Below are 22,503 nucleotides of genomic sequence, written 5' to 3'. Positions count from 1 at the left end.
CATACTGAACGGGAGAATAAAAGGATCCACGCTGGGATGTTTTGCGGAGACGGTCATGTTGAGCCAAGCGGCCAACGTGAGTGCACTCAAAACTTGCTCCCGCCGCTTTGTGCAGCGCATTTGTACATTTTACTCCCCCTTCGCTGGACACGGAGTAACGTAACAAACGTGATGCTGTGGCGTATTGTGGAGGTTGAAACAGTCGATAATGGGGCCACATCGGCGTGGCCGATCACGAGATTAATTGTCCCTACAGTATCCGTGTTCTAGAAATGTTGAGTTTAATAGCTCGATTACTTGCCATTTTGGACTACTACACGGGCGAAGAATCCCAATTGTGTTGTTTGGGACGGGTGACCAAAGGCGACATTTCAGTGGTCGGGTCTAACATACTACTGATATTCTTCCCTTCGCCCCCCTTGTGCAACAAATTTTCGCCATTCACCCCCTCAACACTACAAGAAAAGCCATTTCACCCCCTTTTTGCCATAAAAAGACCACGATCGCCCTACTAAACGCAAAATCTCCCTTATAGTTTTTGCCACGCGTTTGGGGAATAAGACGCGATAGCGTCCACCACCATAGATTTTTTTAAACAATAACTGCATGGGCAGTATCAGCGCCTCATTGGCCTTCAATAAGGCAAAGGGTTTTATGATAGCATAAAAACTTTTCTAGGAATATGCAAAAGTACCAGGTGCCTTATAGTTTTTGCCAGCACTGTACTACAGGACGGGCTTTAAGCCCGTTCTGTAGTATAACATCGGGTCCCCAAAAAATTAGAAAAATAATAACACACAGTACTATGGATATTTTGTCATGATATGAAACGGTAGGCGTAAAATGATTAAAATTAAAATATTCAGTCAACGATTTTTTTCACTTCAGCTATGGTTCTCATTTGCGCGGGCTTCGCTTGCCATGGCCTGTGTGTCGTTCGGCCATCCCACCGTGAAGAGTTCTCCTCCTCTTTAGCCACCTAACTTCACATCTTCGTGTTCCAGCTAGGTGGGACATAACACCCGGTTCATTTTCGTGATAGAGAAGTCCAAAGGGGGGTTTTGCTTGCGAAACGATTTCCGGGGAGCATCCTTGGCTCGGTCGTTCTGTCCAGAGCCGCATAGGAGCTTCTGTGGCAGTGTTTGAACCAATTTTATGACACCAGGGATGTCAAACCGACCCGGGGGCGGAAGCAGTGGAGCAGGGGATCCTCGCAACACTCAAAAGACGCCAAACTTTGTCTCTCCCGAATGCCGGGAACTCTTGCCGGGAAGCAAGTAAGTGTTTAGGCAAATTTCACGACACAGCTCGAAGGGTCCACAAGGCAGAACGCTGTTAAACACTGCCTTTTTCTGTTAAAATGACATGGTGCTAACGCATTCTTTTCATATTTATGCCTGTTTAACCGTATTTCGTGAAAGGCTTTCTGAGTTGTTAAACGAGGTCGCGCCAGGGGAGGTTTTAGACCCTGACGTCGAAGAGGTTCGTATCTTCCCAGCCTATCACAGTCTCCAAGAACCTATCAGAGCATAATGCGCGAGCAGCGAATGGTGTCTGTCCAACCGCGGTTGAGCTGAACTCTAACACCATATCGAATTGATTGCGCTTCACTGCACTTCTTGATTCCGTTTACTCGCTAAGTTCCTGCAAGAGCACGTCGATGAGTTTGTTGATAATGTGACGGAATTCGCTTGTCGTTTCGCAAAGCATAGAAAAAGCCGTGTATTGGAAGCCAGAGACATCCAATTGCATTTAGAGAAGAACTGGAATATTCGTGTTCCCGGGTATGGAGACGACCCGCGCCCGGTGAAGCGGACGGCCTCGACACCTGTCCACCAGGCGCGCATGCAAGCGATTGCCAAGAGCCAACATCACCAGGGATAGTTTGGCACGGCCAGAGATGTAATAGGCCGTCATGCAGAGGGTGTGGTAGTTCTCATTGTACGATATACACACTCCCAATGTTGTCTGTATGCCATTCGCCGTGTTGTGCTCGATATATCATGGGTGATGATAGATTCTGATGGGTGCTCGCACAGAATGACGCATGCAACCTTATTCGTAGTAACTGCCGGTATCCTGCAAGAGGCACTCAAGTTACCTTCCTCTTGCGGCAACCCAGTAAGAGTTTTGCGTAATTTACTGTACTGTATACAAAGACATCATTGATATGTTACTTTAATCATTTTGTGAAGTGCTGTTCTTACGAACCCCACGGTGCAGTACTAGCTTCTAGTAGACGGAGTAGGGCATCATCTCAATCTTGTTTTCTGCGATAAGGCGCTGGAACTCCTCAGCAGATACGGTCTCCTTCTCGATCAACATTTCTGCCAGGGCATCAAGGAGCGGGCGATTGTTCGTGAGCAGGCTCTTCGCACGTGTGTAGGCCACGTTCACAAGGCGTCTAACTTCGTCGTCAATGTCTGTCCTCATCACGGAGCTCAGTTGGGGAGATCCTGATGCCATTTGACGTCCCAAGAAAGGGTTAGATCCCTCGGAGCTGACGACGAGTTGGCCGACCTTCTCAGACATTCCGAACCTGGTGACCATTTGCTTGGCGACCTGAGTGACTCTTTGCAAATCGTTGGAAGCACCTGTAGTCACCTCATCATCTCCGTAAATAATTTCCTCTGCAATGCGTCCTCCGAGGGCGACAGCTAGCTGACCCTCCAGGAACTGACGAGAGTAAAGGCCAGAGTCAACGCGCTGCTCGTTGGGTGCGAAGAAGGTAAGTCCACCAGCGCCACCCCGCGGAATAATACTGATCTTCGCCACTTGGTCATAATCTGGAGTCAAAGCTCCGACAACGGCGTGTCCAGCTTCATGGTAGGCAACGAGCTTTTGGCGCCTAGGAGTCATGACAGCATCCTTCTTCTCGGCACCAACAGTGATACGATCGATGGCGTCACTGACCTCATCCGGGCCAATTTCAGTCTTCTTTCGTCGGGCAGTGAAGATGGCGGCCTCATTCAAGAGGTTCTGCAGAGACGCACCCGAGAAGCCTGGGGTACGACGGGAAATTTGCTCGAGATCAACGTCCTTTGCTAGCGGTTTACCGCGCGCGTGAACCTTGAGGATGGCGAGACGACCGCTGAAGTCAGGGAGGTCGACAATAATGCGGCGGTCAAAGCGACCCGGTCTCAGCAACGCCTGGTCAAGCACATCAGCTCTGTTCGTGGCAGCGATGACGATGACACCAGAGTTACCCTCAAAGCCATCCATCTCCGTGAGCATTTGGTTGAGCGTCTGCTCACGCTCATCGTTACCACCAGCAATTCCGGCACCCCTCTGTCTGCCGACGGCATCAATCTCATCAATGAAAATGATGCATGGGGCGTTCTTTTTGGCGTTCGCAAACAGGTCACGCACGCGAGACGCACCAACACCGACGAACATCTCCACAAACTCAGACCCGGAGATGGAGAAGAACGGGACACCAGCCTCGCCGGCGACAGCGCGAGCGAGTAGGGTCTTACCAGTTCCGGGGGGTCCCTCGAGGATGACACCGCGCGGGATCCTAGCGCCAAGCTCAGTGAAGCGCTCCGATTCCTTGAGGAACTGGACGACCTCCTGGAGCTCGAGCTTGGCGCCGTCGACGCCAGCGACGTCCTGAAAGGTGATACCAGTCTCCGGGACCATGGCGACACGGGCGCCGGAGCGCTGCAGATCCATGGGCCCGCCCATGCCGCCGAATCCACCGCCACTGCCACCACCGGCACGGCGCGACAGGAGGAACAGACCTCCGAACAGCAGAGCAGGGAAAATCAAGGAGCGGATGAAGTCGCCCGCGCCAGATTCCGGCTGCGACGGCAAGACGGTGACGTCAACCTTGTGGCCGGTGAGGGTCTTAAGCAGGTCCGGGTCGTTCGGCAAAGCGTCGAGCTTGAAGCGGTTGCCTTCGGTATCGACGGCAAGAAGACGTTGGCCATCGGCGGAAAACGTGACCTTCTCGACCTGATCCTTCTCGACGGCGTTGATGAACTCGGAGTACCTCCAGTCTTGGACGCCGTTGGAGGCCGGGGCCGGGGTGGCAGAGTCGCCCCCAAGCGAGCGGGACATGGAGGCGGAGGTCTCCTGGCGGGCGCCGGTCATCTGGACCGGATCTGCTGCGGCGTTCGCCGGGACGGCGGAAGAAGCGGCCACGGAGGCCAGAACGGCGGCGGCCGCGGCGTAGCTGGCGGCGCGTTTCGCTTCAGCTGAGAGCAGCGCCGAGACTTGGTGCAACTTGGGCGTGGCAGGGGTCGGGTCTAGAAGAATGGCGGGGAGCGAGCGGGGGCGGGTGGCAGACATGGTGGGGGTGACGGAGCGGGTCGCGCGCAGACGGCGCAGGGGTAGGCCGGCATGCGAGACGAAGGCCATGGGTGCCATGTTTGGGGGATTCTCTTGGGACGGGGGACGGTTTGCAAGGGCGTTGTGCCGGTGAGAGATGGAGGTCGGCAGAGATTATGGGGCAATTGGCGAAGTGGTTTTGAGGGCTTGAAAAAATGGTGGTGGCGGGCGGGAGGTAACTCGCGGGTGGATAGGGGATGTGTGCGGTGCTGAGGGGGTGGAAGGCATGACCACACAGGGGGTTCACTGTGGTTAGCAATTGGGAGATATCTGGCCAATAGCCGGTTGGTTCGAACAGGTGTGGCATGCAGGAAAGGCGTGATTTTCAGGACAGGATAGAAAATTATATTGGAAAACTGTGCCGTTGTACCTCCCGGCCGCCTGCGTTCTTCCCGAACTCGACTGATCCGCCCCCCGGAACGGTGCCAGTCTCACAATATGGGAAATCCAGTCTCTCAGCAGCTCGCGTTCTGCTGCGCTCCCGGTTGGCTGTTCCTTTCAATTGCGCATACTGTAGAGAGCCCGCCTCTGCCTGACTTTTCTCAACTGCGATAGCTGTGCGCACGGCAAGGGCAAAGTATCGGGGACATTGTTGAGCAGGATGGCGGTGCCTACTTGAGACGTAATCTATTATAGCTAGAGTTAAGCACGACAGGAAAAAGAAGAGCAAGACATATTCTGTCATCTTCGAGCAGGTCCAACGCGGCCAAACAGCGTTCGCAATACTACTGTTCATTTATCTGCGGTGGATAACAGTTGCTGTAGTTCTCACCAGTCTCGCCGGGTCTGCCATTGTTCCTCACTTCTTCAAATCCATTTCGACTCACGGTTAACGCAAACTCCCATCGTCGCTCCCATCGTCGGCCCCATCGCTTCTTGAAGCAACCGAACAACTTGCACAAGTCCTCCATGACGCATCTCCATACACTTTTTAGCCGAGCACTTCGTTGTACTGTACAGTGATGTACACGTGATCCGTCATGGACTGCTTGCAGTGGCACGCAGTCGTCTCTTGAGGTCCCAGTGGTCCTTATGGTCCAAGAACCAGCCTGCTCTTGGTCTGTAATTCTTCGGGAACGTTATGAAAAAAAAAAAAAAAAAAACCCTCTGCGTCAGGTCCGTGCTGCCCACTCCCCTCATCCCAGCTCAAAACTGTCGCATCGTCCTTCCCCACGTTTCAGAGCTTTGTCTGAACACCCACATTCTCAAGGCGAAGAATGAAAGACCGTTGTAGCCGACCGAGGAGAAGTCCCGCCTCACTTACTAGCCACGCTATAGCTAATGACAAAGTCTGTTGTTCGAAATGTATTTGCGACTGTTCCTTACAATGAGCCCAATTCTTGCTCCTTTTGTTTTGCAGTTTTCGCAACTACATACAGACAGGTCCTGCACCCGTTTGCGGATCATGGCAACACAGGTCTCCAAACAATCACAATGCAAGCTTGGAATGGACTAAGGCTTTGTTCAGAGCCGCACGCAGCTTCGGAAATGGCGATAGAAATTACACGAAATTCAACTCCTGTGGTCCGGCAACCTCAAGGAGATGACGAGCTTTGGTGGCCATCAGAGATGAGCTGCGACAGAGATTGTAAAACAACCAACTCTTCTGGTCCGGCAGTCTCAACAAGGTGACGAGCAGCAATCGATTTTGATTCTGCGGAATGCCCTCCCTGGAGCGCCACCAGGAAAGCATCATGAGCAACCATATCGCTTGCTGCCAATCCGGGCAATCCGTATCTGAAAAGCACTCCGGCATTCATCATGGCATCCGCATTTTGCGTTGCATGAGCTGTTCGCACAAGTGTGTAGACTTGCTCGGCACTCACCAGCTTGAAAATGTCTTCTGAATCTCCGCACTCAGCCAAAATGTGCGCAACTGCCGTGCAGGCTTCCAAATCACCAGCGACAGCTGAGACGAAGAGCCGGTGAATGCCAACCGACAAGTTCCTTTGGCATTTCGCCGATGAACGAGCAAGTTTCCAGTACTGACCTGGTCCGGCATGAAGCAATCCGAGTGTGGTTTGCGCGCAGAAGTTTCCGCTGTCAACGTCACTCTCCAAAATCTCGACGGCATGTTCGGAAAAATTACCGCCCACATGTAAGTTTGATTGTGAAAAAAGGATTTGCAGCCTCTCCATTGTCAACTTGGCCAGCACCACGCTGTGTTTTTTTAGGAGATTTCGACAAATAGCAATGCGCCGATAATCCCACAGCGGTAAGTGTGCCCTTCCAGAACGCACCCATTCCAACTCTTGCGCTGTTAGGCCAATGGCTTGGTCTAGGAGGGTCAACGCCCGACATGGATCCCATGGTACAATCGCAGCTGCCAGATTCAGAGGATCGTTCAGGTCTACTCTGGCTACCCAAATTTGCGCCATGGCTTGTGTCGTGCGCCGTTCTTTGTTCTTCGGAGTAGGCGTACTCCCCTCGGGAGTTGGGTACATCAGCCGACTAGACCGAAGCTTGGCTGGCCAAGATGCCTCGGAGAACGCAATCCGAATCGCTCGCTGGATATCCTCCCCCCGCCGAGTGGTTTCTTCCTGATCGCCGAACAGAGCTTCTCGATAGTATGTGGATATGTGAAGTGATCTCAGGCTCCACTCCACCATCGGTTCAGTCCAGTTCGGCACGTTGATCAGGGGCTCTCGCAGTGTCGCCAGAAGTTCCACCACTCTCTCAAAGCACAACACACCGCTCTTGATACGTTGTGGAGAAGTGTTGTTGATGCCATATGTTTCAAGGAAAAACGAGAAGAACCTTTCCATCGCCATGGCTACATCGAAGACGGTTCTCAAGGTCAGTGACGTAGAATCGCTCGCAGCCTGCTCTTCACGTAGGGATCCGTTAACAATCTCCGACTCTGAAAATAAGTTGTCAGCTATATTCTTGCAGACGAGCTCGTGTACATGGTGCTCTGGAAGGCTACCGCGAATCATGATGTAACTGCAGTCATTCGCAAGATCTGCCCAGACACACCAGTTTTCTCCACGAATCGATTGGAGCAACCAAGTATGAAGGCTGTGGATCTCGCCCTTCTGCGGATTCGGTAATCCAGTCCTCAGTGCGAGCCTTCTGGAAAATACCTTCGCGGCCTGCACGATTCCCTCCTTTGCGGCATCGGCATGAGTCTCAAGCTTTCGAAACCAGCGATGGGCACGACTCCTTGTGAGATATGTCTCGATAACCTGGATAACTTGGTTGACATTATCAATCCTCCACGTTTCCGAGGCAACTTCGCGTTTGTCGTGAATAATGTTCAGCACGCAAAGCACAACATTTTCAACAGACAATCGATGTTCCCCCAGGGGGGCCGTAGTACATGCGGGTAAAACTGAAACCGTCGGCAGCGTCTTGACCGTCGGTGCAGTTGACGACTCCGATGGTTTTCGATCGCGAGGCCGGAGGCAGAGCGTTTCGGAGACGAGGCGGTCAACTGCACGCTCTATGGACTCATGGCGATCAGGCCAAGGGTGATCAGGTAACTTTTGGTCCAGCAGTTCAACGACATGAGCAGGTTCTTCTGCATCGTCATGCTTCAAAGTGAAGGTGCTGTTGCAGAAATTGGCAAAGTCAAAGACAGCAAATGCGACATCAAAGAGCAACATGAGCGTGGGCTTGCGTGCATGACGACCGCGCTGTCTGCTGGCGACGGAGGTAATCCAATTACGATCTTCTGGGGTGAGGGCCGCTCCTTCACGAGACACGAGCTTACTTACAACCTCTGCGATGACAATGCGGACAAGAGCAGCTTTGATGTCGGCGACTTGTTCGATCTGAACAGTCGGGGGCCTCGTAGCTGTGCAGCAAGCAATCAGTCGATGCCAGGGCCCTCTTCGTCGCCAAAACGTAGGCTCGAGCAGATTAAGTGCCCAGGCATCCCAGTCATAGAACGGGTTGCCGGAATCTGCGATTCTTGCAGGGAGGGGGAATGAGGGGCCCGCGGCGATGAAATCGCGTCTCAGGACAGAGAGCCAGGTAGGGAGACGCTCCAGTGCAGGCGCGCGACGTCGGACTAAAGGAGGATTGGGGGCTGAGGGCGGGGCAAGAGGAGGATTGGGGAAACGAATGTGTTCTATGCGACGCCTCTTGGTGGGAAGTTGGGGAGGGGCGGGACGGGGCTGGGTGGGCGCCGGCATGATGGGGACGGCCTCTCTTTCATGATGAGACATCCGTTGTTTGTTTGCAAAGTGAGAGGGATCGTGGATGCAATGGGAACAGGGAATGTAGCATAACGCTATGGGGTGAGGGGGAGTGGGGGGTGAGCGGGGAGTGGGGGGTGAGCGGGGAGGGGGGGACTGATGCCGATGAGACCGGCTTGAATGGATTAGTAGAGGTCGTTCGAATCGGAAGTGGAGGGCGGAATGGAAATCGCTCTGAGCTACGGAAAGCGCGGCAGCATAGGGGTGGGGCGGACTTTTCCTGTCAGAGGCGAGGTGCGGTGAGCAGAGCGGAACGGCGATGGGAGCGCGCCAAAACCAGACCGCTGGGGCGCCTGCGGGCGCCATTGGCAGGGCCGCCGCCAGTTTGCCGGAAGACGAAACACACGGCCAATGAGATGTGCGCACGCTGGGCCCGGCGGCAATAAGCCGCCGGCAACACCCAATGGGTTGGCGTGCTACTCGCTGTAAAGGGACGACGGCGAGGCAACCTCATCCTCCGCGCTAATTGAGAAGCTCCTCTTTGGCCCGGTAGAAGCTTCTGCACGGAGCGTTCTGGTAGGGGCTCTCCCAGCTGATTTTCTCGAATTCCACTGTACGGTCATACAATACCAGTGTCCTCGGGGTCCACGTGCCACGTGGTGCTCGACCGATTCGTGCGCGACTCTAATTTACAGCACCGCTACAGCACTGTAGACCCGGTTGCCACATGTTGCGCCTCCCTCTAACCGTCAAAAACTCATCGTGCGCATCGTTTTTGCGTCTCAAGCGACGTCCTACTCGCTAGTAATGTACTTGTGCTACAAGTGCGCGTCTAGATTATGTAATGCCTTTGCGAACTGTGCAAAATCGCGCATCCCGAAACGACATGTCCGCTCGTTCATATCTGAAGTTACAGCGCTGTAGTTTTATTGCAGAATCACGTATGTACATAGTGAACTGTATCTTACTATGGGTGCTACAATACTTGACAACTTCCACAACTATCTAAAGCATTTGTTAACTTGTTATTACAAGCAGAGCACTTGTCCTGGCTACAGGACATATAAACATAAAAATATCGCGACCTCTATCTTCGTATCCCTTGTGCTTCACACAAATCGAAGTGTGTGCGAAATGGATAGTTCACAGCGGTTTGATGTCAAGCTTTCGGTATAATGCGACCAGAATGGTGGAAACACCACTAAATCTCCCTCTTCCAACACGACCTCAGTTGCTCTATGTGCGCATGACTTCCAAAAGTCCTTAAACATACTCGAATTTGGTCGAGCAAGATTCACTCGTGCTCGTCGGTGCAATGGGTGACCGAGGGGATATATACCCATGTGCTCGAGGCACGCTGGCGGGAAAAAGAGCATCCTCTTCATACCACTCCTCTGTAGAAGGCAGGAATACGAGGCATCATAGTGCAGCCCTGATACAGTACCATGTGTACTCACCCAGATGCGCTCCTCCTGTGCGACGCAAAGAGGTAGCTTCTCTAGCCCTTGAAACTTCCTTTTCTTCTTCATCACCGGGGATTGGATGTACAGTCTCTCTTCATGCTGGTAGCGAAGAGGAGGGAGAGCGTTTCCCTCTTGCATTCGAATCATCGCTTCCCGTAGAGTTATGCTTTCAAGAACACTGGGAGGGGAGAACCTACCAGTGTCAATCCAGGGGTGCGAATCTCGACAGAACGTAACTTCCGCCCCGGCAGAAACCCTACATTGAATTGTATCAACTGTCTTTGAGAGCTCTTCGATAATGGCTTTTGAATTGGAACAGACACCATTCTCGGAAGGGATTACTCTTCTGCTTGCGTGCGGCTCATCAGTTTTCTTGAGAAGTAGATATAACGAAGATTCTGCGTCAATTCGAGTTGTTGCTGCTTGACATCCGCCCTCAGATATAGGTTGTGGGTTCAGTGCGATGTTTGGAAGGCCGCTTCGTAAAAAGTTAAATTCTTGAACGCAAATCTTCTCCGTATCTAAATTTGATTTTACTTGAGCTATGCTTGTCGCCATGAATTCTTTGACGTCATCTACCCAAGGACTCGACCGAAAGACGTACGGCGTAGCCAATGCGTTAAGATTGAACGGCTTCTCGACGGCGGAACCAAAATTTTGATACAAGGACAATTCCTCAGTTAGCTCTACCAAGTCTCGAGCAACGTCGTAGCCTTTTGTAAGAAATGTGGACTCCGAAAGACCTAGATATCCATTCTTTGCATTAGCACATGCATACTGCAACCCCAAAATGAGAAGTCCTTCGTGATCCGGAAATGCCCTGCTGGCCAATCGGTAACAAGGAACTAAATCTCGACTATGCTCCCTCAACCTTATGCTGCCAAGATCTGCAATGGACCTCAGAGCACGTTTGCATAGCCATTTAATGGAATTACATTGCATCATAGCCTGGTTTTCACCTCTTGCCTTCTGGAATAGGCGCAAGAACCACCGCTCATATTCGCGGATATTAAGAGCATCATCTCCAGTCGGCTTGGTTTCGACATCTTCTGCGAGCAGAGCCGTGTCCGAGCAATACAAGCAAACAGCGTAGCTCTTAAGAAGAATAAGCGTGTTTGTATCAAGAGATCTTTGTTTCTGTCCTGGGCGTTGCGATTGCAAACATATATATCGAATGTCTACGCAAGATAACCCGAGAGAGAACTTGGCCGTTTTCGAGATAATAGCGTAAACTGCAGATTTTTCTTCTCGTGATACATGGCTCTGGAGAATAACGATGAGATCCAAATCCGAGTCCCTCTCAGCGGAAAAGTTTCCTGTTGCCACAGACCCACGCAAGAAAATCGCCCTCACGTCCTTTCGCCTAATCACCTCCTGGACTTCTCTGACGATCTTGTCCAATGACGGACGTAGCTTTTGAGTGATACCTAGCCCATTTCTTGGCGGAAAACAGCCATTAGAATTTAGCTTGACAACACGGCCAAAATCTTCGACATAGCCTTTCTGAACAGCCTCTTCGAGCGATTTGCCAACACAGACAGGATTTTGACGCCGAAGGCCCTTGCGTGGAAGGTTGCTCGGGCCAGGGCGAAAAGACGCGAAACGGGTAGCGTTTTGAAACGAAACAATCGAAACGAAGCCAAGGGGCATGGTGCCTGGGTCATTAAAGGGAAGGGCCCAGGCACGTTGTAGTCTGGTCGAGATCTCGCAATTGAAATATTAGCTTGCGAAATTTTGACCCAAGATTCCTCGCGCAAGTGCCGGATTATGACGACGGGAGCAGGACAGAAAGTGCTTCTCACTGGGATACAGATCAAGAAGCTATTGGCTCACCGGGAGCCCTTTCTCCTTGTACGCCACGCAGTTGAGAATAAGATCGGACATGTAGCTACGACAGTGGCGCGTCAAAACGATCGCCTCGAAATTCCGTCTCGCATACACATGCTAGAGGGGCTTGGACAGACTAGTGCATTGCTCATTAAACAGGTGAGTTCCCCTTTCAAAGAATAACATGAAGGATTTGTCTACTGCAAGAATTCTATGATTTGCTCACTCATATTCCGATACGTTGCTTCAGATGCCTATGTACGAAAAGTGTTCCCTCCCGGTATTTGCGGCAATGCGAAATGTGCAATGGACAGAAACGAAAACTTTAACTGGTCAGGTGCTATACACCGCTAAGCTGAAGCGAGCTGTTCGGTCTCGGTTTGGCATTGTGGACGCTTGCGCGCGAGTTGACGGATCAGAGGCCTGCTCTGGAGAGCTTGTGTTTTCTTTTGCCCCAGACGAATAAGGCTACGGACAAGCGTAGTTGAGAGCCCTGCGCGGCGTGTTACAGCATATCCGAGCATCCCGTAAAACCGTTTGCTTTTTGTGCGAAAGTCTTCCATCTCGGAGAACAGAGCAATATCAACGTTGCGTTTTTGACCGCTTTTTTTTTGGCTCGTGATCCAAAATTGACCCCACTGACAGGAGCACTTGTTCATCCTTGGGTGCCTACGAAAGTCCAAGTTGGGCTCGATCTTTTCACCCAAACCACTAACGCACTTGACATTGAAGCAGTACCATGAATCCACTCTTCGTGCTTTCTCGCCCTGTCTTCGCATCTGACACGAGGTCGCAATTGAAGTCGAGGGCGCTTTGTCGGCAGGTTGGCGTAATGCGCCGAGCAAGAACCCCCCGATGCTCAGCAATGACAGCCGAAAAGGCGCGCCTCAAGCTAGAAATAGAGAATGTCGCCGGAGAGCAGCGGGGAATATTTGGGATGGAGGACGACCAACGAGAAGCCTTCGAGAGATTAATTCAAGCGGTAGAGGCGATCAACCCGGTCACTGAACCAACAGCCAACAACGCGGCCGCAGCCGGTGGGAAATGGCGTCTGCTGTACACGAACTTAGAAATCTTGGGTCGGCGGCGCGTCAAGCTAGCGATTGCGACCGAGCGAAAGCCGGGGTTTGTAAAGCTGGGGGATTTTTTTCAGGTGGTGGATCCTGCGACGCGGGTGAGCAAGAACGTCGTGGAGTTCCGCATTCTGACGGGGGGGACGGGTACGTTCACTGTGTGCGCGGAGTATGAGGCGATAAGCAAGACGCGGGTGGAGGTGCGGACGACGGGGGCGGGGTTGGAGCCGAAGGCGTTAGAGGAGCTGCTGGGGGAAAACAAGACGCTGTTGACGCAAATTTTTAATCCAGAGGGGTTTCTTGATATCACATTCGTGGACGAGTCGATGAGAATCGGGAGAGATAACAAGGGTCATGTGTTTGTGCTGGAGAAATGCGAGCAGTAAGAGTGAAGTTGTGTATAGAATTCAGTACACGTGATGGGTGGAGATCAGTTGAAACACTCTCACGCCGTTCTCAAAAGTAATTGGCAGCGATATCGTAAGCACATGATCAATTGCGTTCAGATGGCCCTCCCTCATTCCAGCAACATGCCGCTCGTCCCAGCCTTCTGTCTCTCACCCTTCCGCACCTCGGACCTCCTCTCGCGCCCCGTCACCTTGCGTAGCCCCCTTTCTCATCCCCCCCACCAACACACTGTCTCGATGAAGTACGACATGTCTTCCGTCGCTGCAATTGAGTGGCTCAAACAACCGATCGCTGTGCGCGGCAAAGTGCAACGGGGCTTCGGACGTGGCAGCCGCGATCTGGGCACGCCGACTGCCAACTTGCCTGGTCACTTGGTGCAGGGCTGCGCGGAGGCCGAGCGCGACGGGGTGTATCTGGGGTTTGGGCGCGTGCCCAAGTATGGCGACCAAGTTGTGAAGATGGTTGCCAATCTGGGACGAAATGTTACTTACGGTGATGTCAAGGAGCGCGTGCTAGAGGCCTACTTGTTGAGCGACGAGTTTGACGAAGAGTTTTATGGTGAGGAGATGCGGCTGTGTCTCCTCGGGTTCATGCGGCCAGAGCGGAAGTTTAACTCCATTGAGGAGCTTATGAAACATATCAACAATGACGTCGAGGTGGCGAGGGAGGCGCTGGATGTCCCCGAGGCAATGCCGTTTCGCAAGCATACCTCCTTGACCGAGTGAATCCCTTGACCAAGTAAATCGTAGGGCGCGATATACTGTACCCACTCTCTTGAATCTATCCACACTGGTCTCCCACAATTCTCACCTTTGCCCCGCGACAAGTGAATCCTTGTTCTCTATGTTACTATATAAATACACGTTTAGCTTGTAGAAACCCCTTCCGAACACAACGAGAACCCCTTCCCCACAGCACGACTAACGCGCGGACCAGTCACACTGGCTACAATACTCTAATCCCATGTCCACGGAACTCACCCCTACCGCCACGCCTTGCGCAGACAGCACCGTACCGTCGACTTCCCCTCCCCGTTGCGACAATGACCCCCTCCCCTCCTCGCCCGCTCTTCCTCTCCCCTGCAACCTTTCGCTCACTCTCTTCCGCTCGCTTCCCCCACCCCCGGACCCCCGTCCTCATATTCAAAACCCATGCCTTACAAAGCTCATATGTAGAAAATCCGACTGCTGCGAATAGGGTCGACCAAATGAGCCTAGGCCTGAGCCCCACAAACAAGCCTGGAACTCCATCCTTTCTCACGATGTCCTTAAGGGCACCCACAATGCCCGCCCTTGGGTCGATGAGCCCGGTTGCAAGCCTGGTCTTGATGACGTCCATGGGGGTCGTGCAGGTGCTGCTCAGGACGCCTGCGAGTGCACCCGCAACAACATACTCGCGGGGCTGGAGCGAGTCGCCGCCCTTTGCCATAGTTGCTAGCAGCTTGAATTCCTCGTACAGCGCAAAGCGAATCATTGTGGACGGGATGTTCCTGAGCAAGGTGGCCTTATAGCCTCGATACAAGCCCTGCATGCCCGAAGTACGCACAACGGCAGCGGCGGCCGAAAAGAAGCGACCGGAATGCAGGCCGGCCTGCATTCGCTGCTTGACGACCTCCTTTGGGACGAAGAGGATGGAGGAGGCGACGTTTCCGCACGCGGCGGATATGGCGGTGAGCGGGACGCGGCTGCGGCGATCTTGCAGGGCAGACGGGACGATCGAGGAAAGATGGGTTTTGGCGAGCTCGTACACGCCAAAGTAAAGGGCCGAGGACAGAGCGCTTCCCAGAAGGGCCGGGGCAATGCCCGCATACAGGGCGAGCGGACCACGAGATTGGATAATGGTGACAATGGCGGGGGCGACGCCGCGGTAAGAGGCGGGATCGGTTTGACGGAGGGTTTTGACGGTGTCGAGAGGGTGCAGGATGGTGTTGGTAAACATGCCGGCGAGGGCGCCGGCAAGGGCGAGACGTAGGCCGCGGTGCGAGACGGCCGGGGCGGTGGCCAGTTTGGAAGGGTGGGCCATGAGTGAGGTGTGGGGACAAGGGATCCAAAGGAGCAAGAAGGGCAGATGGAAGGATGCGGAAGAAGATTGACACAGATATTGGGTATGGCACACAATTGGCTGCGGATTCGGAAAATGTGACGATAATAATATCTCAGGTCACTGGCATCCTCACCCTACGGAGCAACACGTCGATAACCAGGTCGCCCGCCTTCTTATATCTCCTCTCGTTAAGCACGGTAGCAAACAGGCGTCTCCTATCGCCGTAGCGCTGCGGCAGCGGCCCCTTTCGTTCGTCCTTGTATCCCAACTCGGCCGGGATGATGATGCGTCGCTTGCCCCCCTCGCGCATGCCGTCAAGCCCCATCTCGAAGCCCTCGATCAACTCGCCGCGCCCCACAACCAGTGACACCTCGTCGGCGTCCTCCTTCTGTATCGGCCAGCCGTAGCGGTCCGCCAGGCGCCCCGTCCATCGCAGCGTCACCGTGGAGCCGGGGGTGACTGGGCGTCCTGTGCCGGGGCGCAGGTCCACCACCTCGACGGGGCGGCACGTCGGCTGGCCTGGGGGGCACGGGAGAGCGCGATAGGCCGGGGCAGATCGCTCTGCCGCGTCGGTTTCAGCAGCTACCGAGGGCGCGGTGAGCGACTGCAACGCGGTGGCGGCGGCGGTCGTCGCCACCAGGCGGAGCAGTGCGCGTCGCGAAGAGGCCACGGTATGTGCTGAAGAGATGAGGGTATGGGTGCGGGCGCGTGACGATGAGGCGGGCGCATAAGATTGCGACAGGAGAGGCGGTGGGGCGAAGGCTAGAGAGTACATGGTGAGACGGGGAGGGAGGGGCCTGCAGATACATGCGACCGAGATACCGAACCGTATGGGAGGATGAGAAAGGAAGTAGGAATGTCGGGATGTACACGTGGATTACGTGTAGATATAGGAGCACACGTTTCCAAGTGTCAGCGAGGGGTTGGGACAATTCGGCAGCAAGGACGTGTGCAGATGGTGGCTACGGCTCTTTCACATCCTCCGTGTATCACAAGCCGCGGGTCATATCCACAGTAATGTCCCCACACATCTTGCTTAGCGACATCCCACATCCGTTTCACATCCGGACAGATACCATCACCCTTCCTTCAAGCCTCCATACCGAGCGTCCTCTCCGCTGCGGTCAGGCCCCGCAGCCATGTTTCAACATATTAACTTGTTTTCGAGCTTGGGCTGGAAAGTCGGCAGTTGGTGGCCGGGCATTGTCCTCGCCATCATCGGAAGGTGCGTTACATGCTTGCGCTTTTTCACCATATTACCGCCTTGGAAACCGATAGCACCCGTCGAAGTGCATGCTGACGCTTCCTTTTCTTGTTTCCCGCTCTGCTACTGCGTTTGCCCATCCGAAACAGCGTCGTACGTATCCATCTGTCGCTTGCTTTCCAGTCAACCGCCACGTTCAGTTCCTAGTCAAACTCTAACACCTCCTTCTGCCACACTACCCCCATCTCCACCTCCTCTGTCCCTACCCCAGTTGAACAACATGGGTACAAACATAATGAAGCTCGCAATCAACCGACGCCTGCTGCTCCCCCCCGACGAGCGCCCGCGTCTCTCGCGTCTCCCTATGTGGACAGGCGGGTTCGGCATGTTTGCCCTTGGCACCGCCATGTCCTTTGGCGCCTTCAAGTTCGCCGCTCAATCCCTCCTCTCGGGCTTGGGCTCCGTCCAGTTTCTCTCCCAGGTCTTCTTCTCGCGTTTCATTCTGCACGAAAAGATTGAAAAATACGCCTACGCGGGTGTCGCCCTCATCATCACCGGCTGCATCTTCATCGTCATCTTCGGCGCCCACGGTACCAAGAACTACCGCCCCGAGGAACTTGCCGCCTTGTACGGAAGAAGTGAATATGTGTGCTACTTGTTAGGCGCCGGGTTTTTGGCCTGCGTCGTTTCCTTGTCCTACTCGAGTATGAAACAGAAGATCATGCGCGATAGGGGGATTGGACGCTTCGATATCGCTAAGAGCACCATCCGCGAGCGACAGGTTCTCGCAGTGTTCTTTTCCATCAAGTCAGCCTTGTTTGGTACCCAAGCCGTCGTGCTCGCAAAGTCACTGTCCATGCTCTTGATACAGGCCCTGCATCCGAATCCGGCCTACTCCAACCCGTTGTTTTCGTACCAGACCTACTTCATTATTCTTGGTTTCATTGCAGCCGCGACGTACTGGGTCACACGACTGAACCATGGCTTGCGTTTGTTCGAGGCCGTTTATCTTATCCCTATGATGCAGATCTGTTGGATTTTGTTCAGCACCATCGCGGGTGGTATATACTATGAAGAGTTTAACGGCTTCGGGCAGAAAGAGTATGGAGCTTACGCCGTCGGCTTCGTCTGTGTATTGGTTGGCGTCGCTATGTTGTGTCCGCGGGACGACACAAAGTCGCTCAATGCGGCCGATGTCATTTATGATATCGTGTCGGAAGAAAACCCCCTCGTGTCGCCGTCGGCGCGGCCTAAGTTTCAGCCGTTTTCCGAGGAGGAGGAACACGAAGTTAACGGCCGGCGGTACCGGCTAGTGCGATCTGATGACTTTGATGCACAGGAGGAAGGCACCAGAGAAGTTAAGAAGCAGACAGACGGTCTGCCAGCAGAAGTGCCAAAAACGCCTGAGGCGGCCGCGTTCACCGAAGAGCGTACGCCGGCTGAAGCTTCAGCAGCTCATGGGACAGGGAAGGGGGTGTAGTGTAAAGCGGTGCAGATATCTTGACTTGTAGTTCATAACAGTCATGGGTCGGGAAAGAGACTGCCGTCCGGAAAGGTACCCAATGTAAATAGTTAAGGTAGGCTGAGAAGATGTGTTGCAGGCGTTAATGATGTCGGGGGCTGGCGCACAGGCAAGAATAGGTGTGCAGCATTTTTTTCTCTTCGTGATTTTTTTAATCCTGGACGCGAAACTCTTACGATCCCGTAACATAAACCATATGATCAACAAGAAGCGACTAATATGCGATGCCACGACGACGTGGAAGAAGCTGCGCTTACAATTTGGTAACAACAAATATCCCGAAAGGTCTCGGCAACAGAAAACAAGCAAATAGATGAAAACGACGCTCTGCAACCGACGCAAGTGACCTGACGAAGTTAGTCAAAAACCCAATGAATGTTAGTTGCAAACACTAAACGAGCTTAGCTTTCAGACTACAGAATCTTCCCAGGTCCCATTTCCCATAAGTCTTCACGGGCTTAGCAAGAACCTTAACCCCAAGTAAGCAACATGACATCCTCCTAGAGAACAAGACTGGTCAGTGCCTCCAGCCGATGTCTCTGACCCATCATACCCATACCGATCCACGTTTCCGGGGGTGACCGATATATCATCCCTTATTCGCCACCAACTCCCCCGGCAGCAACCCTTAGACAACTAATAATAGTTGTTATTGCTGTTGTCATAGTCACTCTGAGGGCGACGCTGTCTGGGAGGGCGGCGGTTGGCACGATCGACACGCACATTCCTTCCATCAACAGACACACCATTCATGCCAACAAGGGCATCTTCGGCCGAAGCCGCAGTTTCATACTGGATAAATCCAAACCCACGAGACTTACGCGTGAAGCGATCGATGACCACGCGAGAGTCGACGACGGTGCCGTAGCTGGAGAAAGCGGCACCCAAAGACTCATCGGTGGTGTCCCAGGACAGGTTTCCTACGAAGAGCTTGGTTTCCTCAAGGGCAGGGGGCTCATCCATGGGACCGTCCTGCATCTCCATCTCCATGGTGAGCTTAGGCGCCAGTGAGGCAGGGGCGATGCATACAGTGCGGGCTGAGCGAGCAAAAGAGCGGAGCGACCCCGACAAGGGGCTGACCATGGAGAGGCGGGCGGAGGAGGCCAGGGGCACGGCCAGGGGAGTAACGAAGGCGGACATGGTGTAAAAGGGCAAGACGGACGAGGAGATGGGCGGGGTGGGGGTGGGGGCAAGGGGCGGGAAGAGAAGAGAAGAGAAGGGAGGAGGGGTAGATGTCGAATGGAGTCAAGAGCAAGTGGACGGGCACAACGGCGGTAATACAAATCTCAGAATTGGGAGCAGATGGAAAGAAGAGGGAGCCCAGGGGGCGGTTTGGGTACTTCTGGGAGATTATTATGCGGGGACGGCGGTATTGTGGCCTTCTGAGGCCTCAAACGTCAGATCTCCTCCGCGACGGACGACCGCGTCAGACGAGCTCGATTCTACCGTTGGCGCTCCGCCGCTGGGTCGTCCACGGTTGCTAAATGTCACCACTTGGCCTCCTCCTATTGGCTTCCATAGATATTATCTGTAATGTCGTCGCCCTATTACCTTGTGTAAGTACCTCACAACGCAAACGATTGGACAGTCCAAAAGCTTACATCTTTCTTGTTATGCAGACACCTCTTACAGTTCAGATGAGCTCATTTGCTGCAAAATGATTGTACGGTTCTCCTCGAAGCCAGCCCCCTTCATTTACCTAATTACTATCGACAGCAACTAATTGAAACTATAAACTGTGCCTTTTTTTTTTTGAACTAAAGCAATACTGCCATTCCTCTTTCTACGGAGACATGTCGCACTGTCTATGGATAGCACTATCCCACGAATGACAGAGAACTGCGACATGCTTCCAGCCCCTCTCGCATAAGAATGAGTCTCCGTGTCAAGACAAAAGAAAAGGGCGGTAATTCGATCCTTTCTATCCTTCATTTACACGGCGAAAGAACAGACGAGCAGAGCACGGACTTGTAATTGCATTCACTTTCAAATATACGCATGCAGGCCACTTGACTCTACATTTTATATCGCAAATCAGGGGGGGTTCAAAAACCATCCTCAAAAGTAAACCCACCAGTCTTCAATTCTACATCAGAATGCACTCCATTGGCATCCTTGTACAATAGTAGTTTGTGTGCGTTTTCTAAAAAACCGCCGCTCCATGCCTCCCGTCTCATGCTAACAAGGCAAGAGAAGGATATTCCTTTGTCCACTGAATGAATGCAAACAATCGCGATGCTTCACGTCAGGCTCTTATCTCGTGATGAGAGTGTATGGAACGTTTTGTTTTAACTCAAAGGCAAATTTATTCCACATTGATCTTATATAGGTGCGTCTCATCGGCCAAAGTCCCTGCAAAGAAACCAAAGACATACCTAACGACACAACGGCACATTTATGCGACTTATCTTCAACAGCAGTAGGGCAACAACAGCTGACACTTTAAATGGGCGTGACAGTACCGGGATTACCTCCCTAACCATCGAAATCAGATTTTGGGCAAGACACCGTAATACCCGAGGCTACTCTTGCACAGAGCAAAGATTGCATACCGTCTCCTCACTATTTAAATTATTTCACATCCCGAACCGACGTCTTTTTCAAAACACGAATCTTTCAAGCAGGCTATACCGTACAACACCTGAAAAGTGATGCCACGTGTTGCATTCGTTCCATGCGAGAGGGTTGAGGTTCTAGTGGGTCCGCGGGTCGTTTCTCGGGCCCCGCCTGGACTCGCGGCCTGGTATCAAAGTCGAAGTCAACCGTTGGGGTGGCGGGCAGGGAGAGGGGACGCGGCCCGTTGAGGATTGCATGGAGATGGACGAAAAGCAGATTTGCAACATACGAATGTATTGTGTCGCGCAAACGTAGAACGAACGGTTCGAGTCTGCGAGTCTGCGATGGATGGAGAATCAAATGAGAATGAAGAGGGCAGGTTGTTTTGTTGTCGTATGGATTTTGTTTTAGTGGTACCACAGCACCATGTGGAATGGAGATGAAATGCGAAGGTTAAGACGCTTTCGCTCGTTGCAGGAGGGTGTGCTGTTGCGATGACGAGGCGTGATGCAATGGCAGAGGCGAGAGAGGCGGTTTCTGGTGCTATAGGGGGATTTGAGGGACGCGTGGCGTGGACGAGAGACTTGTGGATGGAGGGGAGATGTTGCAAGGGACTTAAAGTATGGAGTACTGTACGTGTTTGTTCTGACTGACACGGAGAATGGAAAATGGTGTTGGAATGCGATGGCGAAGCGTTTTGCCTCTTCCGGCGCACAGGCGTAAACCAAGCTGTGGAGACGGCGTGAGGGACAGAGTACTACAAGCTACGGCAATACGATTTCGGTAGGCTTTGACGCATCAAGCTGACGACACAGCGATGTGGATTGCTACCCTTGACCTTGTTTAGCACGCATGGTGCGAAAACCGAGGGCCAGGATGCGGCAGTGCCAGGTGCGGAAAGTGGGCGCAGGGGGCAGAACGGTCGAGCGGGGGTCTATGGTATCCTGCGGTTATCCACAGGCAGCCAAGAAGCTGTTATGAAAGGAGGTAAAAATCGGGGAGGCTGTGTGTGGGAGGCTGTGTGCAGGGTATGTCTTTGAGCGGGTCAGCCAACGGGCTTCGGACACGGTTGGATACGGTATCTGCGTGACGGTGTGCGGTGCGTTTCGGCGAATATCTGGAGCGAGATATTTGGGCGCACGGGTGGAAACAAAAACGTTAAACGCACAGCGCGACGCACACGGCATCGTGCGGGCGGTCGTCCAACGGGGGCGCGCCAGCTGTGTGCGGCGGGACCAACGGCGCGTCACTACTGTACCGTGGTACAGAACTGGAGCGTACTGTACACGTAGCACTGCAAACGAGGCCCATGTGCGATGCGGCGGCCGCGCGCCGACGGGCTGGCGGGGCGCAGTTGGTGCCAGGGTTGTGATCGCGGTGATCGGTTTGGCGGCGGCCGGCGTCTCCGCGCTGGGGCGCGCGAGGCACGGCGGAAACGCGACGGCGCGGAAGCGGAGGCGGTGGGCGGCGTTTGGCGCTGCAGCGTGCGGCTATGGGGCTGCGGCGCGTCGGGGGCGGCGCATGGCCCATTTGGATTCCGCCGGGGGGAAACTCCCGGGCGGGCGCGGCTACCGAGGAGGGGCAAGTGCCGCACATGCGCGGCTACCGAGGCGAATGGAGGCAGTGGAAGGCCCAGGTCGGCACGGCGCGCGAATCTGCAGGAGCAGCTTCCGCCCAATGTTGTGGCTGCCTATCGTCACGCGTATGCTCTGCTCCCCCCAAAAATATCGCCCTCTACTGTACAGAAAAAGCCACCCCCCCTGGGCCTGGATGACATCAGACGCTCCCCCATGTTCGCGCTTATGTCCCGTTTTCAGCCCCTCCCACCTCCTTAAGATGCTTCAGTAAAGACTTGCCCCTCTTCCGCCACCCCCCCTCCTCCCTCCACAGCCGCCCCCACCTCTCCCCAACTACGGCTCACCACTTTTCTTCTTCGCTT

General features: G+C 53.6%; 11 protein-coding genes; 6 read left to right on the top strand and 5 right to left on the bottom strand.

Moving 5' to 3' along the window:
* The first annotated feature begins 968 nt into the window (after positions 1 to 968).
* Positions 969 to 2,210, top strand: CHC_T00008450001 (TATA-box binding protein-associated factor 12). XM_005713289.1 is given in 5 exon segments: positions 969 to 1,155; positions 1,156 to 1,277; positions 1,422 to 1,482; positions 1,642 to 1,884; positions 1,885 to 2,210. The coding sequence occupies 3 exon segments, from the start codon at positions 1,156 to 1,158 to the stop codon at positions 1,882 to 1,884; spliced, it is 426 nt and encodes a 141-aa protein (XP_005713346.1). The 5' UTR covers positions 969 to 1,155; the 3' UTR covers positions 1,885 to 2,210.
* Positions 2,211 to 2,232: 22 nt separating this feature from the next.
* Positions 2,233 to 4,368, bottom strand: CHC_T00009248001 (cell division protein FtsH). The gene has a single exon (XM_005713288.1). It carries the CDS (start codon positions 4,366 to 4,368, stop codon positions 2,233 to 2,235), a length of 2,136 nt encoding a protein of 711 aa, XP_005713345.1.
* Positions 4,369 to 9,577: 5,209 nt separating this feature from the next.
* On the bottom strand, positions 9,578 to 11,581 carry CHC_T00002340001 (hypothetical protein). The gene has a single exon (XM_005713287.1). It carries the CDS (start codon positions 11,579 to 11,581, stop codon positions 9,578 to 9,580), a length of 2,004 nt encoding a protein of 667 aa, XP_005713344.1.
* A 916-nt stretch (positions 11,582 to 12,497) lies between these two features.
* Positions 12,498 to 13,217, top strand: CHC_T00002339001 (hypothetical protein). Its single transcript, XM_005713286.1, has one exon. It carries the CDS (start codon positions 12,498 to 12,500, stop codon positions 13,215 to 13,217), a length of 720 nt encoding a protein of 239 aa, XP_005713343.1.
* A 144-nt stretch (positions 13,218 to 13,361) lies between these two features.
* Positions 13,362 to 14,018, top strand: CHC_T00002338001 (hypothetical protein). XM_005713285.1 is given in 2 exon segments: positions 13,362 to 13,964; positions 13,965 to 14,018. The coding sequence occupies 1 exon segment, from the start codon at positions 13,362 to 13,364 to the stop codon at positions 13,962 to 13,964; it is 603 nt and encodes a 200-aa protein (XP_005713342.1). The 3' UTR covers positions 13,965 to 14,018.
* A 1-nt stretch (position 14,019) lies between these two features.
* On the bottom strand, positions 14,020 to 15,592 carry CHC_T00002337001 (hypothetical protein). The gene is made up of 3 exons (XM_005713284.1): positions 15,479 to 15,592; positions 14,720 to 15,410; positions 14,020 to 14,078 (listed from the first exon to the last, which is right to left on the bottom strand). Exons 1-3 carry the CDS (start codon positions 15,590 to 15,592, stop codon positions 14,020 to 14,022), a joined length of 864 nt encoding a protein of 287 aa, XP_005713341.1.
* Positions 15,593 to 16,089: 497 nt separating this feature from the next.
* Positions 16,090 to 16,560, top strand: CHC_T00002336001 (hypothetical protein). The gene has a single exon (XM_005713283.1). The coding sequence runs from the start codon at positions 16,090 to 16,092 to the stop codon at positions 16,558 to 16,560; it is 471 nt and encodes a 156-aa protein (XP_005713340.1).
* A 206-nt stretch (positions 16,561 to 16,766) lies between these two features.
* On the top strand, positions 16,767 to 17,966 carry CHC_T00002335001 (hypothetical protein). The gene has a single exon (XM_005713282.1). The coding sequence runs from the start codon at positions 16,767 to 16,769 to the stop codon at positions 17,964 to 17,966; it is 1,200 nt and encodes a 399-aa protein (XP_005713339.1).
* Positions 17,967 to 18,644: 678 nt separating this feature from the next.
* On the bottom strand, positions 18,645 to 19,148 carry CHC_T00010299001 (Cold-inducible RNA-binding protein, putative). Its single transcript, XM_005713281.1, has one exon. The coding sequence runs from the start codon at positions 19,146 to 19,148 to the stop codon at positions 18,645 to 18,647; it is 504 nt and encodes a 167-aa protein (XP_005713338.1).
* A 28-nt stretch (positions 19,149 to 19,176) lies between these two features.
* Positions 19,177 to 19,542, top strand: CHC_T00002333001 (hypothetical protein). The gene has a single exon (XM_005713280.1). The coding sequence runs from the start codon at positions 19,177 to 19,179 to the stop codon at positions 19,540 to 19,542; it is 366 nt and encodes a 121-aa protein (XP_005713337.1).
* Positions 19,543 to 22,474: 2,932 nt separating this feature from the next.
* CHC_T00002332001 (hypothetical protein) overlaps positions 22,475 to 22,503 on the bottom strand; it is a 1,092-nt gene continuing 1,063 nt past the window's right edge. The window contains exon 1 of the mRNA XM_005713279.1: positions 22,475 to 22,503. This exon is cut by the window's right edge and continues 1,063 nt beyond it. Within this exon, the coding sequence (XP_005713336.1) occupies positions 22,475 to 22,503 (29 nt within the window).

Source organism: Chondrus crispus, genomic scaffold, assembly GCF_000350225.1.
Source record: "Chondrus crispus Stackhouse genomic scaffold, scaffold_135, whole genome shotgun sequence".
Classification (NCBI taxonomy): Eukaryota; Rhodophyta; class Florideophyceae; order Gigartinales; family Gigartinaceae; genus Chondrus; species Chondrus crispus.
Note: the sequence above shows the minus strand (reverse complement) of the source record. Positions and strands in the feature narration are given on the sequence as shown.

Excerpts from the sequence above, each read along its gene's own strand:
- CHC_T00002336001 (XM_005713283.1), top strand. The coding sequence starts at position 16,090 with ATGCGACCGAGATACCGAACCGTATGGGAGGATGAGAAAGGAAGTAGG.
- CHC_T00002338001 (XM_005713285.1), top strand. The coding sequence starts at position 13,362 with ATGCCGCTCGTCCCAGCCTTCTGTCTCTCACCCTTCCGCACCTCGGAC.
- CHC_T00002340001 (XM_005713287.1), bottom strand. The coding sequence starts at position 11,581 with ATGCCCCTTGGCTTCGTTTCGATTGTTTCGTTTCAAAACGCTACCCGT.
- CHC_T00002335001 (XM_005713282.1), top strand. The coding sequence starts at position 16,767 with ATGGGTACAAACATAATGAAGCTCGCAATCAACCGACGCCTGCTGCTC.
- CHC_T00009248001 (XM_005713288.1), bottom strand. The coding sequence starts at position 4,368 with ATGGCACCCATGGCCTTCGTCTCGCATGCCGGCCTACCCCTGCGCCGT.
- CHC_T00002339001 (XM_005713286.1), top strand. The coding sequence starts at position 12,498 with ATGAATCCACTCTTCGTGCTTTCTCGCCCTGTCTTCGCATCTGACACG.
- CHC_T00008450001 (XM_005713289.1), top strand. The coding sequence starts at position 1,156 with ATGACACCAGGGATGTCAAACCGACCCGGGGGCGGAAGCAGTGGAGCA. Across the intron at positions 1,278-1,421 it reads GAACTCTTGCCGGGAAGCAA|GCTTTCTGAGTTGTTAAACG; the intron begins GTAAGTGTTTAG and ends ATTTCGTGAAAG. Across the intron at positions 1,483-1,641 it reads TAGACCCTGACGTCGAAGAG|TTCCTGCAAGAGCACGTCGA; the intron begins GTTCGTATCTTC and ends TTACTCGCTAAG.
- CHC_T00002337001 (XM_005713284.1), bottom strand. The coding sequence starts at position 15,592 with ATGCGCGAGGGGGGCAAGCGACGCATCATCATCCCGGCCGAGTTGGGA. Across the intron at positions 15,411-15,478 it reads GGAGACGCCTGTTTGCTACC|GATGCCAGTGACCTGAGATA; the intron begins GTGCTTAACGAG and ends CCGTAGGGTGAG. Across the intron at positions 14,079-14,719 it reads ACCTTGCTCAGGAACATCCC|AACAAGGATTCACTTGTCGC; the intron begins GTCCACAATGAT and ends AGTAACATAGAG.
- CHC_T00002333001 (XM_005713280.1), top strand. The coding sequence starts at position 19,177 with ATGGGCGGGGTGGGGGTGGGGGCAAGGGGCGGGAAGAGAAGAGAAGAG.
- CHC_T00010299001 (XM_005713281.1), bottom strand. The coding sequence starts at position 19,148 with ATGTCCGCCTTCGTTACTCCCCTGGCCGTGCCCCTGGCCTCCTCCGCC.